This window comes from Saccostrea echinata, unplaced genomic scaffold (assembly GCF_033153115.1).
Source record: "Saccostrea echinata isolate AGI-Se365-2 ecotype Australia unplaced genomic scaffold, CSIRO_AGI_Sech_v1 ptg000023l, whole genome shotgun sequence".
NCBI lineage: Eukaryota > Metazoa > Mollusca > Bivalvia > Ostreida > Ostreidae > Saccostrea > Saccostrea echinata.
Window position 1 is genome coordinate 5,758,063 of NW_026889772.1, and position 23,325 is coordinate 5,781,387.

At 34.0% G+C, this 23,325-nt stretch overlaps 1 protein-coding gene across 1 annotated transcript; it reads left to right on the forward strand.

The window, feature by feature from the left end:
* Nucleotides 1–12,402: 12,402 nt before the first annotated feature.
* On the forward strand, nucleotides 12,403–15,259 carry LOC133191372 (chromatin accessibility complex protein 1-like). The gene is made up of 3 exons (XM_061327128.1): nucleotides 12,403–12,552; nucleotides 13,504–13,624; nucleotides 15,059–15,259. The coding sequence occupies exons 1-3, from the start codon at nucleotides 12,409–12,411 to the stop codon at nucleotides 15,130–15,132; spliced, it is 339 nt and encodes a 112-aa protein (XP_061183112.1). The 5' UTR covers nucleotides 12,403–12,408; the 3' UTR covers nucleotides 15,133–15,259.
* The last annotated feature ends 8,066 nt before the right edge of the window (nucleotides 15,260–23,325 follow it).

Consider the following 23,325-nt stretch of genomic DNA (forward strand, 5'->3'; position numbering starts at 1 on the left):
TTTTGAACTGTAATCGACTTTATTTTAACATTTTAGTGAATTTTGGCAGCAAAAGAAAAATTTATGACAATAGGCGAAAAAACTTTGCTGAATGGAACAAGCATTAGTAATTATTTGTACTTAAAAGGTGATCGATCTAAAAAAAAAAAAAAATACAATTCATATAAATCTGTGAACAGGGTATAAAATACGGACCTATGAAAATTCCAGACATGATCAGGTACCTAGAAGGAGTAAGCATCCCCTGTCGATCGGTAATACCCAAAATGAGCCCTCTGTATTGATCATGTAGATGGAAAATTCCGTAGTCAAAATTAGTATAAAAACAAAGGCCTAAAAAAATATGAAATATGTCAAAATACGACTCAATGATAGGTTATATTTGCGAAATGAGTCATTATGTTGACCACAGTTTTTACGAAAGGCTGACTTTAAACGAGGTTGTTGAAATCCCTGCATGTAACATCAATTTATCTGTCAGTAGCCTGTCTCGGTTTAAAAGTGATCGTACTCAGAGCATGCTCTTGAGTATCGAATAAGTTGGGAAACATATATGAAAAGCATATGCATGTGAAACATAACTACATAAATAACAAACTGAAAGCCGATGATGAAAAAGCTGAAGTCATCTCGTTTATCATACAATTTTGCTGGCCTTTATCGTCTATAGTCAGAAAAACATCCAACTAGGAAACTGATGTCTTTTATTTATCTAGTTCATTGGGATATATCGAGTCGATATATGAATGAAAGTAAATATTGTTAATTGATAAAAAGTCGTAGATATATTTGAATGACGAGTTGAAGGCCACAATAAGTGTTTTCTATTTTTAATGAACAGGTTTTTGAAAAAAAAAATTCAGATTCATAAAAAAATATGAAAGCAAGTTGCCTAATAAAGAAGCACAATTAGTGCCAATCGAAATTCCAACAGTTTCGTTATAATGACCTTACAAATTGAAGTTTTTGAATAAATTCTGCTTCATAAAAATTTGAAACAGGTCGATTTATAAAGGTTCACATTAAGTGCATATCGGATTTCCAACAGTTTGTTGGAAGACCTTGTCTCTAAAGACTACAAAGATGTTGTCAATGAGGAACTCCAGCACCCTTTTAATATCAACGTCAGATTACCTATGTGCAGAATTAATAGTGATTTTCAACAAGGCAATTTTGTTGATGACCGATCAAGATGCGAAAATTTCCGAGTTCCATTATTATTGAAGGAGCATGCAGTTTTCTATGATATCAAAAAGCTTAGTATTTTTTTATCGAGAGGAATGGTTGTATAAAGCGTTGAAAAATCATGCGTTTTTATGTTACTAACTTTTGAACATTATGTGCTTTTAATTTTTTAAAGCGTTCTAAGGAGTTTTTGAGAATCCACATCTGATTTACACTACTTCTAGAATAAGCTGAAGCAGAATATGTTTGAAGTATCGCCTTTACATCAACAATACTTTTTGTGAGGAGTTAAAACAGGGTCATGGTTGAGACTTGCTGGACCCGGCATTGTATCTTTGTTTTTAAGGATTTTTATGAAGTTTAGGAATCCAGAAAATGTAGGGTAGATCGAACTCACCTTTGTTGACTGGAATGTTAAAAGTATTAATTAAAGACTCAAAATGTGATTTTGAAGAATTTCATATTTAGAAAGTGATCTGTGACTTCAAGTAGGATTGAATCATAACCAAGTTCTTTTAAAATACTAGCAAGCGATGTATGTCACATTTATATAAAAATATCTAGTTCTAAGATGTATGTTTATTCAAATATATAACAGAATTTGTATTCTAAAATTCCATTGATTTAATACTTACATATACATTAGAACTGGTCTAAATAATCAATTTTAGAATTTGCATAAGATTTTATTTTTTTTTTTTATTATTTTCTTTTTATTAGTACTATTCTTTAGCCTAAAATAATTCTAAGAAAAAATAATTAAATAATACTTAATGGATCGATGATTTGAGTATTTTTTATAGAAAGCTTAAAATTCAGTTCCTTTACAAATAATAATTAGAAACGGCACCTCGTCTACATTTACATAATATTACACTTCAAGATCCCATTGTAAGTCACTGAAAAATCACTTCAAAATTTCAGACACGATAGTATGACGTGGCAACTCTCTTTTTCCAACCAAAATGTTTTACAGTTTATTTAGAATGTAAATGTTCATGAACAGGCCGTTGACCCCCGCCCCCCCCTTTTTTTTGCAGCATGATCATATCCTCACATCGAAATTTATCAAAATATTTGGAACCAATCCTTACAACCTCCCCTTTGTTAAAGAATTTTTATGTTTGGACAATTCTATCGTGTCTTTTGTTCTTTTTTATTTACCAAAGATTACGTTGGAAAGGCTGAAGTCATTTTTTTAACCTCCTTACCTTGCTACGTGCTCGTGCCTCCATTTGTAATGAAAAAAGTGAAGATAACAAACAGTAATCGATCTCAAAAAATCTGCAAGTAATAAAAATCTGTGAAGAGGGACAGAAACACGGACCCCCGGAAATTCCAGACGTGGGATCAGGTGCCTAGGAGGAGTAAGCATCCCCTGTTGACCAGTCACACGCGTTGTGAGCACTATGTATTGATCAGGTAGTAGTCGAATTTATTTGAAAAAAAAAAGCGTAACAATTGGTTTGAAACACGTCAGTCAAAATATGACTCAATGACAGGTTATATTTGTAAACAAGGTCATTATAACGACCAGAGAATTTGCGAAATGCCGACTTTAAATGAGAAGTTTGAAATTCCTGCAACATCAACTTAACTGTCAGGAGTCTGCCTCGGTTTAAAAAGTTATTGTTCTCAGAGCACGCTCTGTATCGAATGAGTTGGGAGATGTAAACACCATATGCAGGTGATAACGGAATACTGCTTCATAAATATGGAAGGTTGACGGTGGAAAGGCTGAAGTCATTTTGTTTGTGTAATTTTGTTACTTTCTTTCATCAATTGCTTGATGTTTGACATTTTATCATTAGTGATAAAAGATGTAAACTTTTTGCAACAACGAAACCAGAACAATATTAAAATCAAAAAGTAAAAGTTCAAAATTAGTAATATTTGTATTAGAGAGAGAGAGAGAGATTTTAACACCATCGTAGTATAACAAAACTTTGCCTATATGGTATTGTTCAATAGTTTCCTTTGAAAAGATCTCCGAAACAATGTTGGTAAATTACACGTATGTGTGATCAGTACTTGATAAAATAGATTCCATAGATAGTGTATGCGTGTGTGTGTGTTTGTGGGGGAGGGGGGTGTTTAACCTTAATGCACCTTGGTCTTGTCCTCCACACAACTTCAGGGGTCCTGAGTCAACACGTTGCCGTTGGGTCCCTGACAAATTTTATTTGACATTCTATGAGCTTGCTTCTTTTATTGAGAAACATCAATCAGATCGGGGCTTTGATCCGTTAATATAAAACAAAAGCAGAAAGTGAGATTTGCATTTTCCCCGAAAGACGTCGCTGAAGTCAGCCCGTAGAATATCGAATGAAATTTGTCAGGGGTCCTAAGGCAACGTGTTGACTCTGACCCCTGACATTGTCTTGTAAAAATATCATTGGTCAGACAAATATTGTCATATTGTATTTTTTTTAATTTACTGGGAGGAAGTAAATACAAAATCATGACAAGTTGTCATCCTGTAATTTTGTGTTTACTGCCACCCGGTTCAATTCAAAAAATACAAAATGATAGAGAAAGATAAGTCGTTATAAAAAAGAAAGGATCAGTGTCAGTACGATGGAAATGTTATAAAATCACTGCATGTTATACACAGTTCTTCAGTAGCTTCCCATTCAAATCACCTAGAAATGATTCAATTATTTCTAAAAATAACAAAAAAAAAAATCTGTTTTAATGTTAATAGTGTTGGTATACTGAAATATCTCAGAAATCACATGGAGATCAGAAATAGCAGCAGCAAATTTTGCTCCAGAAAGTTTTCATTGGAGGCGTGATTAGGAATAGAAGCAATGGCTTGATGCTAAAATTGATGATCCATGGTAAAGGATTGATCCGGAATATTCTAAATTCGGAGGATGTCGTGAGTTGTTTCAACCAGTCGGGTAAGTCAGTACCCCAGATAAGATGTACAGAAATAAGTACAACTTCCTGAAAGCATGCCAAATTGATTATGGTCAACATAATGGTAATAATGACCACCAGACTTTTCTTGACATAGTAGAAATTATTTCTGATTTTTAGGCGCATAAAGTGGAGAATAAACCCTGGAATAAACGGAAGTGACGTCAGGACGAGTCTTAGATATAAATGCGCGGTGGAGAACTTCATGACAAGTTGTTGGTACTCTCCTGTCCGAGTGTAGTTGGTCGAATTGATATCTATGAACAAAGGTGTCACAAAGGCTACACCAAGAGTTAATCCTATGGTAAAAAACATCACGTTGGAAGTGATAATTTTACACTTTATGCTCTTTGAGTTCGACTCCTTTTGAAGATGATAGCGAACCACTGTGAGTAGTGTGGCATTGAGACATGACCACGTGGTTGTACATATAATAAACACAAAATTAACAGCCAATACGATATCGAATACAACAATGACTTCTGTTATGTATCCAGTGACGAAGAAGGAAACCAAGGCGACAGAATCCGAAACAATTACACAAGCTAGAGCGACGAAGATATCCGAATGGAGCCTCTTGTCGGATACTATCTTTACAAATGCAATCAGATTTCCTATCATTCCAGCACATGCAATGATCACAGCTGCCAAAGCAAAGGCGTAAGTAGAGCCTCCGAAACAAGACCAGAGTTGTGTTTGATAAAATCCAAGACATCCATTGCGGAATTCCCGGACGAAATAGTCGTCAATTACACTCTTGCCACCAATAGGAAGTTCAATAGTTCCATTTGAAATACGGACAGTCGTGTTCGTATTGCTCGTTGATGTAGTGGATTCATATGTTGTTGTGAAGTTATCCATCATGCTCTTCTTTGTTGACAAAATGTAGCTATATATTAGGAAAGACCTTTACTTTTGCGAAATTCCAACAAAATGTTAAAAGTGTCTTAATCTCTCTTCTTCTCTTTCACAAGACGACATCTTTGAGTTACAAGCAAAATGTTGGGGATTTGATTTGACATCCGTTTTTAAACTAACATTGTAATGTTTACTGCATGAATCACTATATTCAAGGAAATCCGTTCGCTCGATTGTCATCTGCCCTCGCAGTAGTTCAGTGTTGTCTAGATGGGATTACGGCTTCGTGCGTGGTATCAACTGCATCATTTCCTCCCTTTATATCGACTGACTTCAATGCACTTCTTATATATAATTATTTCTCAAAGGTCACTAAGTGATAACAATTTTTTCTCGTGCAATAATTTCGTTTATTTTTGCTATACAATGGTGAGAAAGGAATGAGATTTTGCTTGCAGTTTAGTTCAGACTGTCAGCTAATGCATCGCAATTCTCACTGTTTGGACGAAGATTTATTTGGCCTGTAAAAAATTTTCCAGGATGTTTGGGGTGTTACGGATGAGGCAAATTCTAATAAGTTGACAGCTACTGACTTAGTTTCTTCCATCATTTTTCGAATCTAAGGGGAGTGGGGGTTCCAATTAAGGCAAAAAATTAAATGAAATGAAAAGTTAAGGAGAAAGACCCCCCCCCCCCCAATATATATATCTACTTTTCATAGTATGTATATATATATGTGGAAAAGTATATATACATACTATGAAAAGTAGATATAACGAATAGGTAAATGCAAAATATATACACATAGAAAACCCTGAAGTGTCTGACTGATATACATGAAGAAAACTCTTCGATGTCTGACACTTGATAAATCTGAAGAAGACCCTGGGATGTTCGACTCTGATATACATATAGTAAAACCTTGGGGTGTGGGACACTAATATACATATAGTAAAACCTTGGGGTGTGGGACACTAATATACATGTAGAAAACCATAGGGTGTAGGACACTTAGTCTAATATACATGTAGAAAACCCTGGAATGTGGGGCACTAATATACACATAGAAAACCCTGGGGTGTAGGACACTAATATATATGTAGAAAACCCTGGGGTGTGGGGCACTAATACATATGTAGAAAACCGTAGGGTTTGGGACACTTAGTCTAATATACATGTAGAAAAACCTGGAATGTGGGACACTAATATACAAGTAGAAAACCCTGATTGTGGGACACTAATATACACATAGAAAACCCTGGGGTGTAGGACACTAATATACATGTAAAAAAAATCCTGGGGTGTGGGACACTAATATACATGTAAACCCTGGGATGTGGGACACTAATATACACATAGAAAACCATAGGGTGTAGGACACAAATATACGTGTAAAAAATCCTGGGGTGTGGGACACTAATATACATGTAGAAAACCCTGGAGTGTGGGACACTACAATACACGATGAAAACCCTGGGGTGTGGGACATTAATATATATGTAGAAAATCCTGGGGTGGGGGTCACTAATATACACGTAGAAAACCCTGGGGTGTGGGACACTTATATAAAGGTAGTAAAATTTGAGTGCCCCACGCTGATAATTATAAATGTAGAAAACCATGGGGTGTGGGTCATTAATATACCTGTAGAAAACGCTTGGGTGTGGGTCACTAATATACGTTTAGAAAACCATAGGGTTTGCGACACTGATATACTTGTAAGAGATCCTGTGGGTGTCCGACACTGGTTACATGTATAAGACCCTGAAATGACCGACATTGATATACTTGTAGGAGAACCCGAGATGACCGACACTGATAAACATGTTACTGTAGAAGACCCTGGCCGGGGTGCCCGTTACTGATAAACATGTACATGTATATGTAGAAGAATGTCCTACAATTTGTGCCCATCGGTATTCCAACAGATTGTAGATATAGACATGGGCCCTGTTTTACTATAGAACTTGTAGTAGTTAAATAAACGACTAAGGCAATAATCTAATTTGCTAATAACTCTGTTTTTTAAATTAATTTGGAAATCTTTTTGATCTTTTTACGGAGAATTTTGGAAGATATATTTATGAATACAATTTTAAAACAGAATTTATTAATTTTGCAAGATTTTACAAGCAAGCTAAATTTAAATTTTGTGCTCTTTTATTAGCCTACCTGTTGTTATATTTTATATTCATATGAAGCAGAATTTATTTAAAGAAATCGAAATGAGAAGAAAAAAAAATTATTACTGTGGCCTTCAACTCCACATTCAAATATATCAGCGACATTTTATCAATGAATAATATTTGTTACTTCCATTCAAAATCTACTCATTATATACCAGTAAGCTCGAAATAATAGACACCACAAATCGAGTCTGACCATAGACCTGAAGCAAATAGGTCTATGGTCTGACACATCAGTTTTATATTTTGATGTTTTACTGACTATAGACGGTAATGGCCAACTAACTATACTGTGTAACAAGATGTGATGACTTCTGAATCAGCTTTTCCATAGTCAACTTTCATTATTAATGTACGCAGCACAGTTAAGGCTGCAGTAAGGAGGCGGGGCCTAATTTATACGGGAAATGCTTACTATGACATCACACAAAAATATAAGTTCTTCAAATTACCACAAAATGAAATGATTTGCTATTTTAAACTGTTGATTAGCTTTAAACTACATCAATACTAACTAGTGCATGCATTATTGTCGTTGATTAAATCCCACACAGCAATATATAAACAATTCACTGATCGCAATGCACTTGTCAATGTGACGTCATATTGTAAAATTTGACGCAGTTTGTATGCAGTGAGAGGCGGATCAAGTTATATTTATGAAAAATGTATTTTGTAATTAAATAGAATATAAATGGTAGATATATAAGAGGCCATTAACTTGGATGCGATGTCTATTTTATGATTTTATTCATATACTTCCCGTACATTCCCTAGACAAGCGATACTGTCGTATATTTGTATGCAGATTCATTGAAGGGTAATAGAAGGGTCGTAATAAATCGATATATTGCAAGGGCATACCCTCAATGAATTAGGACAAGCTTTTACACATAAACTCAAGAGGTATGAAGATATTTGAAAAGTGCTGCGAACCTGTTGAAATCTTGCAAATGAATTAATTATATCTATATTTAATGTACTTGACCAGCAAAATATTCAACATACGGTCTAACAAATGTAATTTTAGCAATTAGATAGTAGAATCTATATAGGTTCGCAGCACTTTTCACAAACTACAAAGAGTGTTGAAAATAATTATATGTTAAACTTAGATGTTTAACTTGGATATGCCCTTGCAATATTAGAATTTATAGATGACCTCAATACTTCAGGTATATTTGCTAAAATCACGTGACAAGTCTAAATAAGAAATCTAATTGTCCTCAGCAGGTAGTTTTCAACCACATTGCATTTGTCCGATAATAGTAAAGTCCTAAAAAGAAACGCCCATCCTTGTAAAGAATTTGTTTTCTATCTAAAAAATTCGCCGATATTTCCATTTGGCACCTTAACTGTACTGCGTAGTAATATACCACTATCAATTGCATATGGTATATATATTTATAATTATATGTGTGTCTCCAACTTATTCGATATCAAGAGCATGCTCTGAGTACGATCGATTTTTAAACTGAGGCAGGCTACTGACAGATAAGTTGATGTTACAGGGATTTCAATAACCTCGTTTAACGTCAGCTTTTCGTAAATTCTTAAGTCGTTATAATGATCTTGTAAGCAAATACAGCCTAACACTGGGTCGTATTTTTACTGACATATTTCATACCTATTAAGCCTTTGTTTTTATACTAATTAATTTGTCTACGGATTATTCCGTCTACCTTTCAATACACAGGACTCACGGCGGGTGTGACCGGTCAACAGGGGATGCTTACTCCTCCTGGGTACCTGATCAATACACAGGACTCACGGCGGGTGTGACCGGTCGGCAGGAGATGCTTACTCCTCCTGGGCACCTGATCAATACACAGGACTCACGGCGGGTGTGACCGGTCGGCAGGAGATGCTTACTCCTCCTGGGCACCTGATCAATACACAGGACTCACGGCGGGTGTGACCGGTCAACAGGGGATGCTTACTCCTCCTGGGCACCTCAGTGATTCCACCTCTGGAGTTTCCAGGAATCCGTATTTTATGCCCTGTTCACAGACTGGTATAGTTTGTAGGCTTTTTTTTTTTTTTTTTTTTTTTTTTTTTTTAGACCGATCACTGTTTGTTATTAAATCTTCATCCTTTTCACTATCCTTTCTTTAGTTTTTACATTGAGTTGCACGGTTATACATTAATGCACGCCCCGGCCTATACCTTCATTTTTTTTCAAAAGTATATGTATACATACATGTACAAATGCACAGTTAATATTCTTTTTTTTTTCGTTTTTAATTAAAGAAAAAAAAACAAACTCGTTGAGGTTTTACATGATATAAATATACTAATGCTTTTTAAAGCAGCTTTTAAAAACAGTGCATGGGGGATTTAGGGGGATTTGGGGGGTCGGGAACCCTAGTTCCGCTCCCCCCCCCCCCTCGTTGTAAGATAAAAATATAAAGCCAGCACGTAACAGGAAGTCCCATATAGGTTTAGAGGGTGATATGATCCGTCGTGCAGCTTGTGGTGACACAAGGTCATAAACAAACAACCAAACAAAACTGCACAGCTACAGCATTGTTTTGGTATTGCTTTAAAGTAATTAATATTCTCCCGAGCACTTTATCTGATAATTGTTTTAACGTTATTGAACTACATGGACAAACTTTTGTTGAATTGAAATATTGCTTACAGTGTAATACAATATTTTGACAATCCAATCAGACCGTCTGACTTTATTATTTGGAAAAGTAGTCCCTCCAGATCAGGGATGGGGTAATCGTAATCGAGTAATCGTAATCGATTGTAATGATTACTTTTTTTCAAGTAATCGACAGTAATCTGTAATCGAAGAGATTTTCGATTACTTGTAATCGTAATTTAATCGATTACAGCTAAAATTTTCAATGTAATTATAATTACTTTTTCGATTACTTTCGATTATTTTATACATAAATGGATGTTATTTTGGAGAATTATTTCCAGTCAGTCACACATAAATATCAAATATAAACCACCTAGTGTAATGTTGGGATTTCCTAACTTTTATTATCATAAGTTAAATAATGTTCTCAATAAATTTTGCATGATAGACCTACTGGCCTAGTATTAAATAATTCAGAAGTGTACTTCAACCATTTATTAATAAAATATACAGATTTTTCGTGTGCATTTTACATTTGACCCACTGTCCTCTTGCTGCATGTCCTTTTTCATATTTCAGATATTGAAAAACTTTGTCTTGTAATAGAAAATTATAAATAGCAAAAACAGATTTAAGTGCTGTATTAAATATAAATAATTTGGTAAATAAACTACATTGTACTCAAAATAAAAGAAGAAGATGGAAATACTTATTCATATCTGAAAATGTTTAAACAACTTCAAACTTGATATTAGTGATAGGTCATAAGTGTCTGTAAGAGAGGGAGTGTGTCACTGTGTTTGCTTATCTCAATTGGCTAATTAATTGACTGAGACATCCCTGATTTGCAGATAATGAGGTATAAACGGTGAACTACCTAGTGTTTAACTTTTATTCCATTGAAGACAAACAATATTATTAAAACAATGAATAGCTCTCAAAACACTTATTTCAATACAGAATAAAATTGTGCTATTTGTTTCATTACTTAAAGACACATTTATTAATTTACATGTTTATTACTAATTTGAGTTCTAATTTACTCATTTTTTTTAAAAAGACAGGGTGTTTAATGTGTACTGTCAACATACGGGCAGCCCAAATACTTCTAATGAAGTAATTCACAATAAAATATTAAATAATTTTTTGCAACAAGTCAATAAATACGGAGGTTCAGATCCAAGGTTGAAAGGAATAATTAATTCCTTGGCATATTTTATTGTAGGAATTATTTCTCCACTTTTCATAGTAGGGAATCCCTCATTTGGGCATTTAGTGAGAATGTTAGCCTGCCCAGAATAAAACCTTAAAAAGGAACACATTCAAACTTTAGTGGATACCATTTACCATTTAAATATTGCTTTGATATTTGAAGGGGGAAAACTTGGAAGTAATCGATTATTAATCGATTACATCTTCCAAAGTAATCGATTACAGGTTAAAAATGAGTGTAATCGATTAATAATCGATTACACAAAATTCCTCTAAGTAATCAATTATTAATCGATTACATTTTTCAGTAATCGTGCCCATCCCTGCTCCAGATATGACGGTTTGTCAAGGATTACTTATTTTTCTTGCCAGTCGAGGATATTTTTTTCAACATTTTTGAGGACAGATTATTTATTTTCAAAATCTGCCAGCCCCCCCCCCCCCCCATCGTCGCAAACCACAGCCAAAATGTATGATCCTCTCCCATTCTGTAGGAGGGAGCTATATGCGGACTCAACCGTGGCTTGAGACGACCCCCCCCCCCTTCGAATCAAATGGTCGTCCTCTAAAGAAAAAAAATACATTGAATAGTGTTCCTTGTGTAGAGGAAAGTTACATGTAAAGCAAAGGACGTACTTAAGCAGTGAATACTTATTTTTGGATGTCGTATAACACACCTGGCCGTGCCGCATAAGCGGGTAATGTGAATTTTTTCTGCAATAGCTGCGACGTTAATTCCCGTATTATAACAAACAAAGAAAGACATTTATTGTTTATATTTATATATCTTAAGTTAAAAAAAAAACATTCAAAGTAAATTAAATATGTTAAATATTGTATTATAAATGTGTATGTCATTGTATAGCATAATTGATGGAACAGGCGTTGCTTAAGAAATCTATGCAGGTGGCTTGCTAAGTGTTGTTTATGGACTGATTAACGACAATGGTTTTTATAAGAAATAAAGGGAATAATATTTAGTGGATGTAAATATAAAGTTAAATAACGCAAATGAACACTGCGAGGAAAAAATGACAAATTAACTTTCTGTTAAACGCACAGTTGTTGTATTTTTACGTTAATTTAACAGGGTAGTTGTTTTTTTTTTATTAAATTGAGTGAAAAGAATATACATTTTGGTGTTCCTAGAGTATTGAAAATGCATATAGTTCCTACTGTGTTGACAAGGTTTCGCGTGTGCTAAGAGATTTGAACGTCGAACTTCTGGATCCGCCACTCTGAAACACAAATTTTCGGGATCTTTGCTCCTTATACCCCACCCCATAAGTGCAAATAAGACGTATTCACTTGTAATAAAATAAAAAAACATACGTGTCTTTTTTTGGGATAAGGAGGGGCAAAAAGTGCATTTTACTGAAAATATTCCGGAATAAAATTTGTTGCATTGGAAAAGTTTTTTAAGTATGTGGCTTAGTGTACTTCTCGTATAAAATGGCGGAAAAACAAACTGGCAAAGACGGTCACGGACTCTCACTTTGTCTGCTTCCCATGTCAAGAATACGAACAATAATGAAAAGTTCACCGGATGTCGGTAGCATTAGTCATGAAGCTCTGTTTTTGACTGGAAAAGCAACGGTAATATTTTTTGTTTTTTGAAAAATCATCAACTCATTATGTCAAAGGATGAATTGGTGCAGGCCAGAGACTTAAAAATATTTAGTATCTGGTGTAGGTCCAGTACAATCACTACATTTAGCATGTTTAGCTAAGTAGGTTGAAATACCTAAATAACTTAATACTACTATAAAAAGCAGATTTAGCTATATTTTATTGCAAGTTTTCACATGCTTTCTCTTTATTTAAAATTGACAAAAATTTACATATGTAGTTCTCCAGTTCCTCTAGTCTAAGATATGCACTTATATGTACAACCCCTGTAATTGATATCAGAATTTCAATATCTTATTTCTAAATTTTTCAAATATCAAACTTAGTTGAATCATTTGCTCGGTGTAAATTTATAGAATATAGTGTGTCTCAAATTTAAATGTTATGTTTTTAACTAATTTTTTATACCCCCACTCTGAAGAAGAGGGGGGTGCACTGTTTTACCCTTGTGTGTTTGTCTGTCTGTCTGTATGTGTATGTCTGTCCATAACAAGTTTTCATCACATTTTTCTCAGCAACTACTCTTTGCAGATGCTTGAAATTTTAGCAGACTTTTTGTTTTGGCATGTTTTATGGTAGGATTCATTTTTGTATGAATTCGATGTCAACATCCTGTTTATCAGTGCATCTGTCTGTACCAATTCCGTCGCAGTTTTCTCAGCAACTACTCAAGGCAGATGCTTGAAATTTTAGCACACTCTTTGTTTTTGCATGCCAGATGGTGGGATTCATTTTTGAATAATTCTGATGTCAACTTCTTGTTTATCCATCATGTCCATGGGTCTGTCCATACTAAATTTCCGTCACAACTGAACTTGTGTATATTCACATGAGAGTGTATATTCACATCAGAGCGGGGATATTACTAGTGAGCATTATCTCACAGACTTCTTGTTTTTAACTGTTTTTTTTATGCAGGAGATGTTTGTTAAAAATTTGACAAATGTGTCGAGAGGGAAGAGCCAGGATAAGATGAACGTTAGTTACAAAGATTTAGCCGAAGTTGTCAATTCTGATGATGTACTGCAGTTTCTTCAAGGTAATTTATAAATAGAGGTCAAAATATTGTGAATTTCAGGGTTCTCCACACCTGAAAATTTATCCATGGAGGAAGCTGCCTAAAAGCAAAATGTGATCTAAAGCACAAAAGCGTGTTATTCTTTCTAAGGTTCATTTAGCAATGCTTGATTTCACACCAAAAAAAATTTTAACAATTGCAACACAAAAAATTGAAATTACAAAAAAAAAAAAAAAAAAAAAAAAAAAAAAAAAATTAAAGGATTATAAATCTTAGTTTATTCTTCAAATGTACCAAGTTTTATGAAATTGGGACCAAAACGGTAGGAGTGTTTTTAAAGAATTTCTTAGAATTTTGTTATAAATTAATAACTATGGCAACAATGTTCGTCAGATTTTCTTCTAAAACTGATATAAAACAGAACTGATTGTGCTTGTTGTATGACAAGTTTTATTTAAATTAGAACAAAACTGATGAAGGAGTAGTATTTTGAAAGAAAAAAAAGTTTACAGACACACAAAGGAACAGATGTCATGAACTTTAACTGCAAGGTGTTTAAAGACTTACTATGGTAGACATGGTATAGGTATCAAAACTTCATATAACCAAGGGAATAAAACTTACATAACAGTAATTTCTCTTTCTCTCAATTACACGTACATAAGGAGTGATTGTGTTGCACTTTTAAAATCAGCCATTTTTCAAGACCACTTCATAGTTTATAAAGAGTTAACTGCCCCAACCAAAGTTATACAGCATAAATTGGAGAGCTAATACATTCATTCCTTATATTAAAAAAAAATCATTGAAAGAATGAAATCAACTGGTAAAGAAAGACAACTCTTCAATGAGAGATCCTTTGTTATTGATTTGTATTTTAAAAAAACAAAACTATTTAAATCTTTATATAAATGTCATTCAAAATTTTTCTGTTTAAATGAAAGCTCCATTAATCATTGCTAATTCTACCAAGACTAGTTACTACAGGATTAACAGTGTAGATAAATTCCAAGAAAATGAACATTAGAGTCCTTTATTGTATTTAGTTCTTGCTTAATATATAGAAAAAATCTTACTGATGCTTTGTAACACATAAATTCAGAATAAGATAATCAATCTTTAAGATATCATTTTTTTAACCTCAGTGATTATCAACTTTAAAAAGTGCTTAAAAAGGATAATTGTAATTAAAAGAGCTGGATAGTTGTGGTAACATAATTCAGAGATTGTATATTCTAGTATGATATGATGATGCATGTATCTTTTGGGGTTTTTTTTAATATACAGATTTTAAAAGTTTTCCTTGGAAATGACAACTTATTTTCATGAAACTGTCAGAAAAGTAAAGTTTAAATTTGAATTTACTAGAGTTGAAAATTTTCTTATAATGGATATTTTGTTCTGCTAAATTTCATCATAAGCATCAAGATGAGATGACCTTATCTTTTGATACAGATATTATTCCGAGGAAAATCAAAGCCAGGGAATACTTAGAACAGCTAGAAGATGAAGATGAAGATTCCTCCTGACAGAGCTGTGGAGGGGAGACTCAAGATACATTGTGTAAAACTGTGTTCATTTCTCATTTGTAGCATATCAAACAATATTTTCATGCATGTCATTCACAAAATAAATAAACTTAAAGTAGTGAAAGAATGAGTTGTTATTCAAGTATGATCACATTACCTGTATGTATGTAGAAAGAAAAGAGCAACCTATAGTACTGTTTAATCTTTCCATGTCCAGAAAAAAAACTAACTGTAAACTCCCACCAGAAATGGCATTGACACACATACTCTGCTCTTTGATTCCAGGGTGGGGTAATCTGTCATTTTGTCCAATTGGGTAGTTTTTCTTAGATTATACATTTATTGGTTACAGAATTTTATTTTCCAAATCGGTAGAAATTTGTTAACCAAGTATTCTGTTTTGCCTTTTACAAAATTTGATAATCCACTTGTCTGAGTTTTCCTACAATGTAAAATAAATGTGTAATTTTTTATTAGGTTCTTATTCATTTAGATGACCTATTGCTGTTTTCATCTGTCATCATCAGTCATCTGTTTACATAAAAACATTTTCAGCTTCTTCTCTGAGACTGTTAGACTGATTGAATTATTATGCTCTGCCATGAATTTGTATGTTGTGTCCATTCTTCCAATCTTCCTTCTGTCTGTCTATCCATCGAAGTGTTTAGCTCAGTTAAAAAGAAACTGTGCAAGATATTTTAACAAAGTTCATACACTGATACATATTGTTGAGAGCTACTCAACTGTGGCATAATTTTCTGACCTTGACCTTCCAATGACCTTGACATCACCATTCTCTATTTTGTGTTTAGCTCAGTTACAATGTAACTACATGTATAATTGAGATATTTTATTACAAAACACATATGCTAATTTGTATTGATGGCAGATATTCAACTTTGTTTTGAACTTGACCTTCCCTATGACCTTAACCTCACTGTTACTTTACTTAACTATTCAATTGAGTCATGATTTTCTGACTTTGACCTTCTCTATAATGTTGACCCCATTACATTGTCATTTTGCATTTATCTCAGTTTCAAAGAAATGTTCAATATATTTTCATGAAACTTCTTACAAAGGTACAAATTGATAAGAGTGGAGCAACCATAATTTACAATAATACTTCTTTTCAACTGTGTCTTGTTTTTCTGATCTTGATCTTCCCTATGACCTTGACACTACTGTTCCTTATTTCGCTTTTATGTAAGTTTCAAAGAAACTGTTCAGGATATTTTCATGTAAGTTCAATGACACTTCAAACAAAGATACATATTGATTAGAGCTATTCAACTGCATTAAAATTTGTGACCTTGACCTTCCATGATCTTGATCTTACTATTAATGTTTTGTAATTAGCACAGTTTAGAAGAAACTGATCAAGATGTTTTCATCAAACTTCATCAACTAATACTAATTGGTGAGATCTGTTAAATTTTGTCATAATTTCTGATCTTGACTTTCCTTATGACTTTGACCTTCCCCTGACCTCTATAACTTCACTTCTGAAATTTTTTTTAGTCAAACTTCATATATACTTAGATAATTGTACATATTGGTGAGAGCAATTCAACTTTTTGTTATTTTCTTGACCTTTCTAATGGCCTTGTCCTTACTATAGCATCATTTTGCTTCACACTTTGATTGTCGAGAGCAGTTAACATGTTTTTTTTTTCATGTTGCAATACAAATATTTCATGTCTAATGGACTTATTTTCTTATTTCTAATAGCATCTATGAGCAAGAGGGAGAGGGCAAAATTTGTGAATTTCTTGGTCCCTGCCCCTTGGGGTCTAAGGGTTGGGACCAAAACATCAAAATTAATTACAATCTTGTAAAATCTTCTGTACTCCTGGACATCAAGTCAAACTGTTAGCATGATTATAATGAGTATTGAGCCCTATACCAAAATTGTGATATTCATGGCCCCTAGTTCAGGGGTTCTGGTGTAAGGTAGTTTAAAATTCATGACCCCAGGGTCAGAGGTTCTGGTGATAGGGCTATGTCCCATTTTACAAAAGAGCTTACGACTAAGACCATAAACCATAAAAATCTTCCTAAAATAATTGTTCAATTAAAAATCACTAGCATAAAAATATTGTTGTTACTTCTTTTTAAAAAGATTAAAACCATTTTAAAATTAATGTAAGATAGAAATTACACTTTATTCCTAGTCGTAAGTTCTTTTGTAAAACGGGGCCCTGGGCTCTATTGACCATATGATGAAAATGCATTAATTCTTTAAAAATCTTATTCTCTCCCCCTGTATACTTTGCAGACAAACTAAAGTGCATGCTTATGATGATCAAGTGTGCCTTTGCTAAAATTATGAATTTCACAAGCGGCCCAGGATGAAAGGTTCTGGTTTTAGGTCAGAGTTTTATTGATCAAATAGTATTTGTCAATTATCATGTACATGTAGTAAAAATGCACTAATTCCTTGAAAATCTTCTCTGCTCCTGGTAATTAAGCATACAAACAAAGAGCATGATTATGATGAACAAAGGCACTTATATACCGAAATTGTGAAATTCATGGCCCAGGGTCAGGGATCTAGTGCTAGGATGGGGCTATATTAATCATATAGTATTATAGTATGCATTATCTCTTTGAAAATCATGTGGGAATAAGCAAAGGTGTTTTTACCAGATTTGTGAAATTCATAACCACTTGGATAAGAGGTTCTGGTGCTAGGACAGAATTTCTGGTGCTAAGACAGGGCTCTATTGATCTTGCAGGAAGATTTTTACTCTACTTTGAGAGAAGTGATTTCCCTTTAATTATTCACCTATTACAGTCAGACTTCATTATCTCGAACCTGACTGGACTCAGAAAAAATCTGAGAGTACGTTGAAATATACATGTAGAGATCAAAATACATAGAGAACATTGATTGGGACTTTCATCTTACTTCGACATTTCCATGGTATGTAATTAATAGGATATTTGCATTATAAAAATTGTACAAGAAATTTAATGTACTAGTATTATACAAAAAATTATTAAATTGGACATATAAGTTATTTAAACTAAATACGCTCTCTCCTTATATGGAAATGATAAGTTTAAATTAAGTCACGGCTAATCATATAAATTGAAAATAAGTTAATATCATAGGAGTCTGAAGTTTTTATCAAAAAAAAAATACCGGAAAAAATATTCCACCTTTCTATTATAAAAATCAATCGCATCTTCTTGGGCCATCCCGGCAAGCTGTTTTTCCGAGCTTACCGGAAAGGCCCGAAAAGATGCGATTGCTAAAAATACGTTTTTTAGTAGAGGGTGGAATATTTTTTTCTGGTTTTTTTTTTTTTAATAATAAAACTTCAGACTCCAGTGAGCACAAGTGATGGTAGCCTCGAGATTCATTCAAACGGGAGAGGACTAACGCTTAAAATTAAAAAGAAACAATATTAAAGTAAAAAAAAAGTGCCTCAAAGATTTTTCATGCTTACTTAATTTGACTGTGTAAAATTGGACGAGACTTAATAGTGGAGATGTTGAGACACTAAATAGAATTCTAACATGTAATCAATCATCCTGATAATCAATTCTTGCTGACCCTCAGTACTAGGGTGGGGGAGGGGCTCCCTCTGTTCTTAAGAATAATCTTTTATTTTAGATTATATACATAGTAGCATTCAAATGCCGTGTACCTCTCCCCCCCCCCCCCCCCCAAAAAAACACATTTTGTTGCAGTTATGTGGAAGAAAGTATGCCAAGTTATTGAATTCAAAAACTGTCAATCAAAAATTTAGTGGAGCATTTTACCCCTCCAAAGTTTTTTGTTTTTTTTTTGTTTTTTCCTTGTCAGTTTTGCGTCTGCCCCCCCCCCCTTCCTTTGATAAACGTTGCCGCGGGACTGTCTTGTGTTTATGTCTGTCACAATAGATCAATTATTTTCAAAATATTGTGTACGTGGTATTAAGTTCCATTCAATACTGGAACAGATGTTCACTTATATATTGTAAGAAATAATGTACATTAATTTTAAAAATATCATAGTTTTCATAATCTCTTGTAGAATAACTAGATATTTGTATATTACAATGCATATGGATGAGTATGTCCGTTAAATAATCCGGCACTAGGTAATAATGTATTTTCTACATTGTTCTTAATCTTGTTGTTTATCTTCTACAACCAAGTCCTTCCCACCCTGTTTCAAAATAAATCTTTGGAAGCTACATTATTACAGCATTACATTATTACAGTATTACATTTTTACAGTATTATTATTACAATATTACAGTAAATCTTGGTTATAAGGAAGTCGCTGGTATAAACCTGTAAACTTTCAATATGTGCTGACCAACTAGCGTCGTGTGAAAACAATACTCTTAATTAGGTGTTTATACCTCAGAAAAAAATTCTAATTGACATTTTTGGGACTGAATATTAGGATATTATATGCTTTTCCTGGTACATATAGATGTATTAAAAACCATTGCTTTAGTTTTGGAGGGGTGGAATTTCAATAGCCATTTCACACCAAAGTTCCAGTGCACTAAGAGTATTCTTCAGTGTTATACTAAAGCATTCTATTGTTATAGGTAGATTTATGCTAATGACAATAGCACAGCCAATAAAGTTTACCCTCAGAGTTGTTGCATGTTACCAGACAAAGTAGTTTGTTAATCCTTCTTTGTCATATTACTCTTTTTTTGAGCACCGTATCTGCCTCTAACAGCTTATTTGTGCTTTATTATAACTATTAAATTGCTATTCTGTGGATCCTTAACAGAGTTGTATTATACTTGGGTGACGGTTAAGGCACTTGGGTGCCATGTTGCAAATTTTAAATTTACCGGGTGGCAGTAAATACAAAATTCACAACATGACATCTAGTTGTCATGTTGTAAATTTTGTATCTACTGCCACCGGTAAATTCAAAATTTACAACATGGGCCTCTTGCATGGTTTTCTATATGTTATGTTATCTATAATTTTGAGGTGTGTGTCCCCCTTCTAATTCAGCATTAGCCAAACAGACAAGAAATGGAATTTATGAATTGTAATTCCTAGAAAGTTTCTATGTATAAACAGAATGGATGAAAATAGATCAAGAATTAACGTAACGATCCATAGAACGAACGCACAGAGTGACGAGTTAGTTATTAATCGCATATTGTTTAGAATATCCCGAAATAATTCCTACGCCCTTCTTAGATAAAGTCTAACGCATTACATTGCTGTATTTATAGGACACGTCAGGGCTATGTAATATAAGATTGGTGGTGATTGTCTTACGATATCTAATACGTCAAAGGCACAAAGAAGAAGCTGAGACGGACATACATTGACGAATTAAAAGAATTGATCCCCGCCGCGTTTTGGTCCTCCCAATATACTGTTACATTTAGATATCCCTTACCAAAGCAGAGATCATGAATAGATATACCCTTCTGATGAATTCACTTTTCCTGACGATAGTTCTTTTTCGCCGTTATACAGTGTAGGACAATAATAAATGCCTCTGTCGACTTCAGTTATAAACTAATTTCAAAACGAACTAGAGGCACTGTGAGCACTGTATCACCGGGGAAAATAAGTGTAAAACTTTCCGGCAACAATGAAACATAAAAATGCTAACGATGGAATAGCACTTTATTATAACTTAGGTCGGTAGGGCGAATTCTGGAAATCCAAAAATTACACCCGAACAATCCGAAGCCTCGGACTTAACTGATTAACAATGATACATGTAACATATAAATAATAAAATATAACAATGACAATTAGCACAGTTCTGAGCATGAGTGACAGATGGCTAAGATAGAATAACTCATGACATGTTGAGTAAATTGATTAAATTGACGCGTTTTGAGTTACATAGTAATTAGCATAATTAAAGTCTTTCATGTTGTTTAAAGTAATTACAGATAATTAAAAGTATATTTCAAAGTCAGTTAAAGCATGTCACTAAAATTGCTTATATCAAAATTTACACTGTGATAACTGCATGAGCTCATGAAATGATACCCCCCGCCTCCCATATGTTTATAATGGCAAAGTCCATGTTTTGCTGTGGGAGACCCGAAATAAGTATCAGATCAAAAAGTAAGATAGGAGGTGCTCAATGGCACTACTACTATGTAATAAAGAATCTGTGAAAGTATCAATAAATTTTATTCATGGTATGGGAGGAGTTGCGGATAAGAGATGGGTACCCTTCAATATTATAGAAAGAATGGCAGTATCCATGTTTTACTATGGGAAACCTGAAATATGTGTCCGATCAAAAAGTAAACTAGAAAGTGCACAAGGGCACTATGTAACAAAGATTCTGTGAAAGTCTCATTAAATTTCATTCAGTTCAGTGGTATAAGAGGAATTGCGGATAGGAGATGGGTACCCCAAAGCGTAACTGACGGATGGACGGACGTACAAACAGACGGACGGACACCTCCATCACTATATACCCCCCTGCTTTTCAAGCGGGGGGTATATAAATATGTTAAATAAAGACATTATTGTGACATTAAACAAAAAGGCAAGTGTAGTACTTTTTTTCTCACAGTTTTTACCTTCTCCATAAAATGAAGACGAGCTTCGACGGAGGTTATATTTGTTTGTCTGTCTGTCAACACCTTTGTCTGTCGCCTGTTTTTCAAGTCCTTTGTCTACCCAAACCATTGTTGCCTGTCGTCTGTCTGTTCAGCATTTTTGTTGGTCTGGAATCTGTCAGTCGAAACATTTTTTAGTCTGTTTTCTGTCTGTCCACACCTCTATGTCTGTTTTCTGTCTGTCCACATCTCTATGTCTGTTTTCTGTCTGTCCATTCCTCTATGTCTGTTTTCTGTCTATCCACACCTTTATGTCTGTTTTCTGTCTATCCACACCTCTATGTCTGTTTTCTGTCTATCCACACCTCTATGTCTGTTTTCTGTTGGTCCACACCTCTATGTCTGTTTTCTGTCTGTCCACACCTCTATGTCTGTTTTCTGTCTGTCCACACCTCTATGCCTGTTTTCTGTCTGTCCACACCTCTCTAAGTCTGTCTATCTACTAACTGTGGTCTGTCTATCTACTTTGTGTTTGTCGTCTCTCTTCCCACACCTGTTTTCTGTCGTCTGTCTGTAAACACCTATGTTCGTCTATCGATCAAATATCATCTGTCTGTTCACCTTTTTTTGTTGGTCTGCGCTCTGTCTGTCTTAACATTTGTATGCCTGTTGTCTGCGTGTCCACAACTTTGTATGTCTGCAGTCTACCTTGGTTTGTATGTCTGTTGTCTGTCTGTCCAAACTTTGTATGTCTGTTGTCTGTCTGTCCACAACTTTGTATGTATATTGTCTTACTGTCCACAACTCCGTGTTCCTCTCCGCACAACTTTATTTTCTGTCGTCTGTCTCTTAACACTATTGTCTGCTCTAGTACCGTCTTTCTCTCAAGATGTATAAAAAAAAAAAACTTTAACGGATTTCAGTGAAATTTTAGGTAAAGATCTTCAGAATCAAGAGGCATCGATTATACATGTTGTAATCTATAAAATATTTATCATCCTTTAGGAGCTTCATTCGGAGATTGAAGATGGGCGAGTAAAATGCCAATAGTGCGACAAGTAAGGAAGACAGAAAATTAAATCTCAATTATGACATTATTGTCTTTGTTTATTTCATTTAAGATTAAAGTTTATGTAAAATCTTCTCAAATAGCAACAACCTTACAAAGATTCGTCTATGAAATAGCATTCATACACCAAAGAGGCCAAAAATGATCAATTGTTCATACATAGACACAATTTTTCTATGAGGGGGTCTTTGTTCCATTTTTTTTTTTTTTTTTTTTTTTTTTTTTTTTTTTTTGTGGAAAGATTCAACTCAAATATGCGTAAAAATATATATTCCTCGGCTAACAAAAACATGGAGCTAAGACCCACTATACCTTAAAGATATACTGTTATGACACAACATTCGTATCTTCCAGAGATATATTTGAAGTCCATTTAGTCAAGGGTCATATCACAAGTTTGTCATAATTCCATACCTTTCAATGATAAGAACTTTACTCTAAATACTAAATTCACAAATTGAATATGACTTTTATACATTTGAAGCTATGGGCATTTTTCACGTCTTGTTCTCCAATATCCTTTGGCTAGTATTACAGTCCCCACCTGCACAAAATGCTTGTAAAGTATAATAAGTAAATGTATGAAAAGCGTTTCAAAATTGTGGGGATATCGGGGTT

Excerpts from the sequence above, each read along its gene's own strand:
- LOC133191372 (XM_061327128.1), top strand. The coding sequence starts at position 12,409 with ATGGCGGAAAAACAAACTGGCAAAGACGGTCACGGACTCTCACTTTGT. Across the intron at positions 12,553-13,503 it reads TTTTGACTGGAAAAGCAACG|GAGATGTTTGTTAAAAATTT; the intron begins GTAATATTTTTT and ends TTTTTTATGCAG. Across the intron at positions 13,625-15,058 it reads TGTACTGCAGTTTCTTCAAG|ATATTATTCCGAGGAAAATC; the intron begins GTAATTTATAAA and ends CTTTTGATACAG.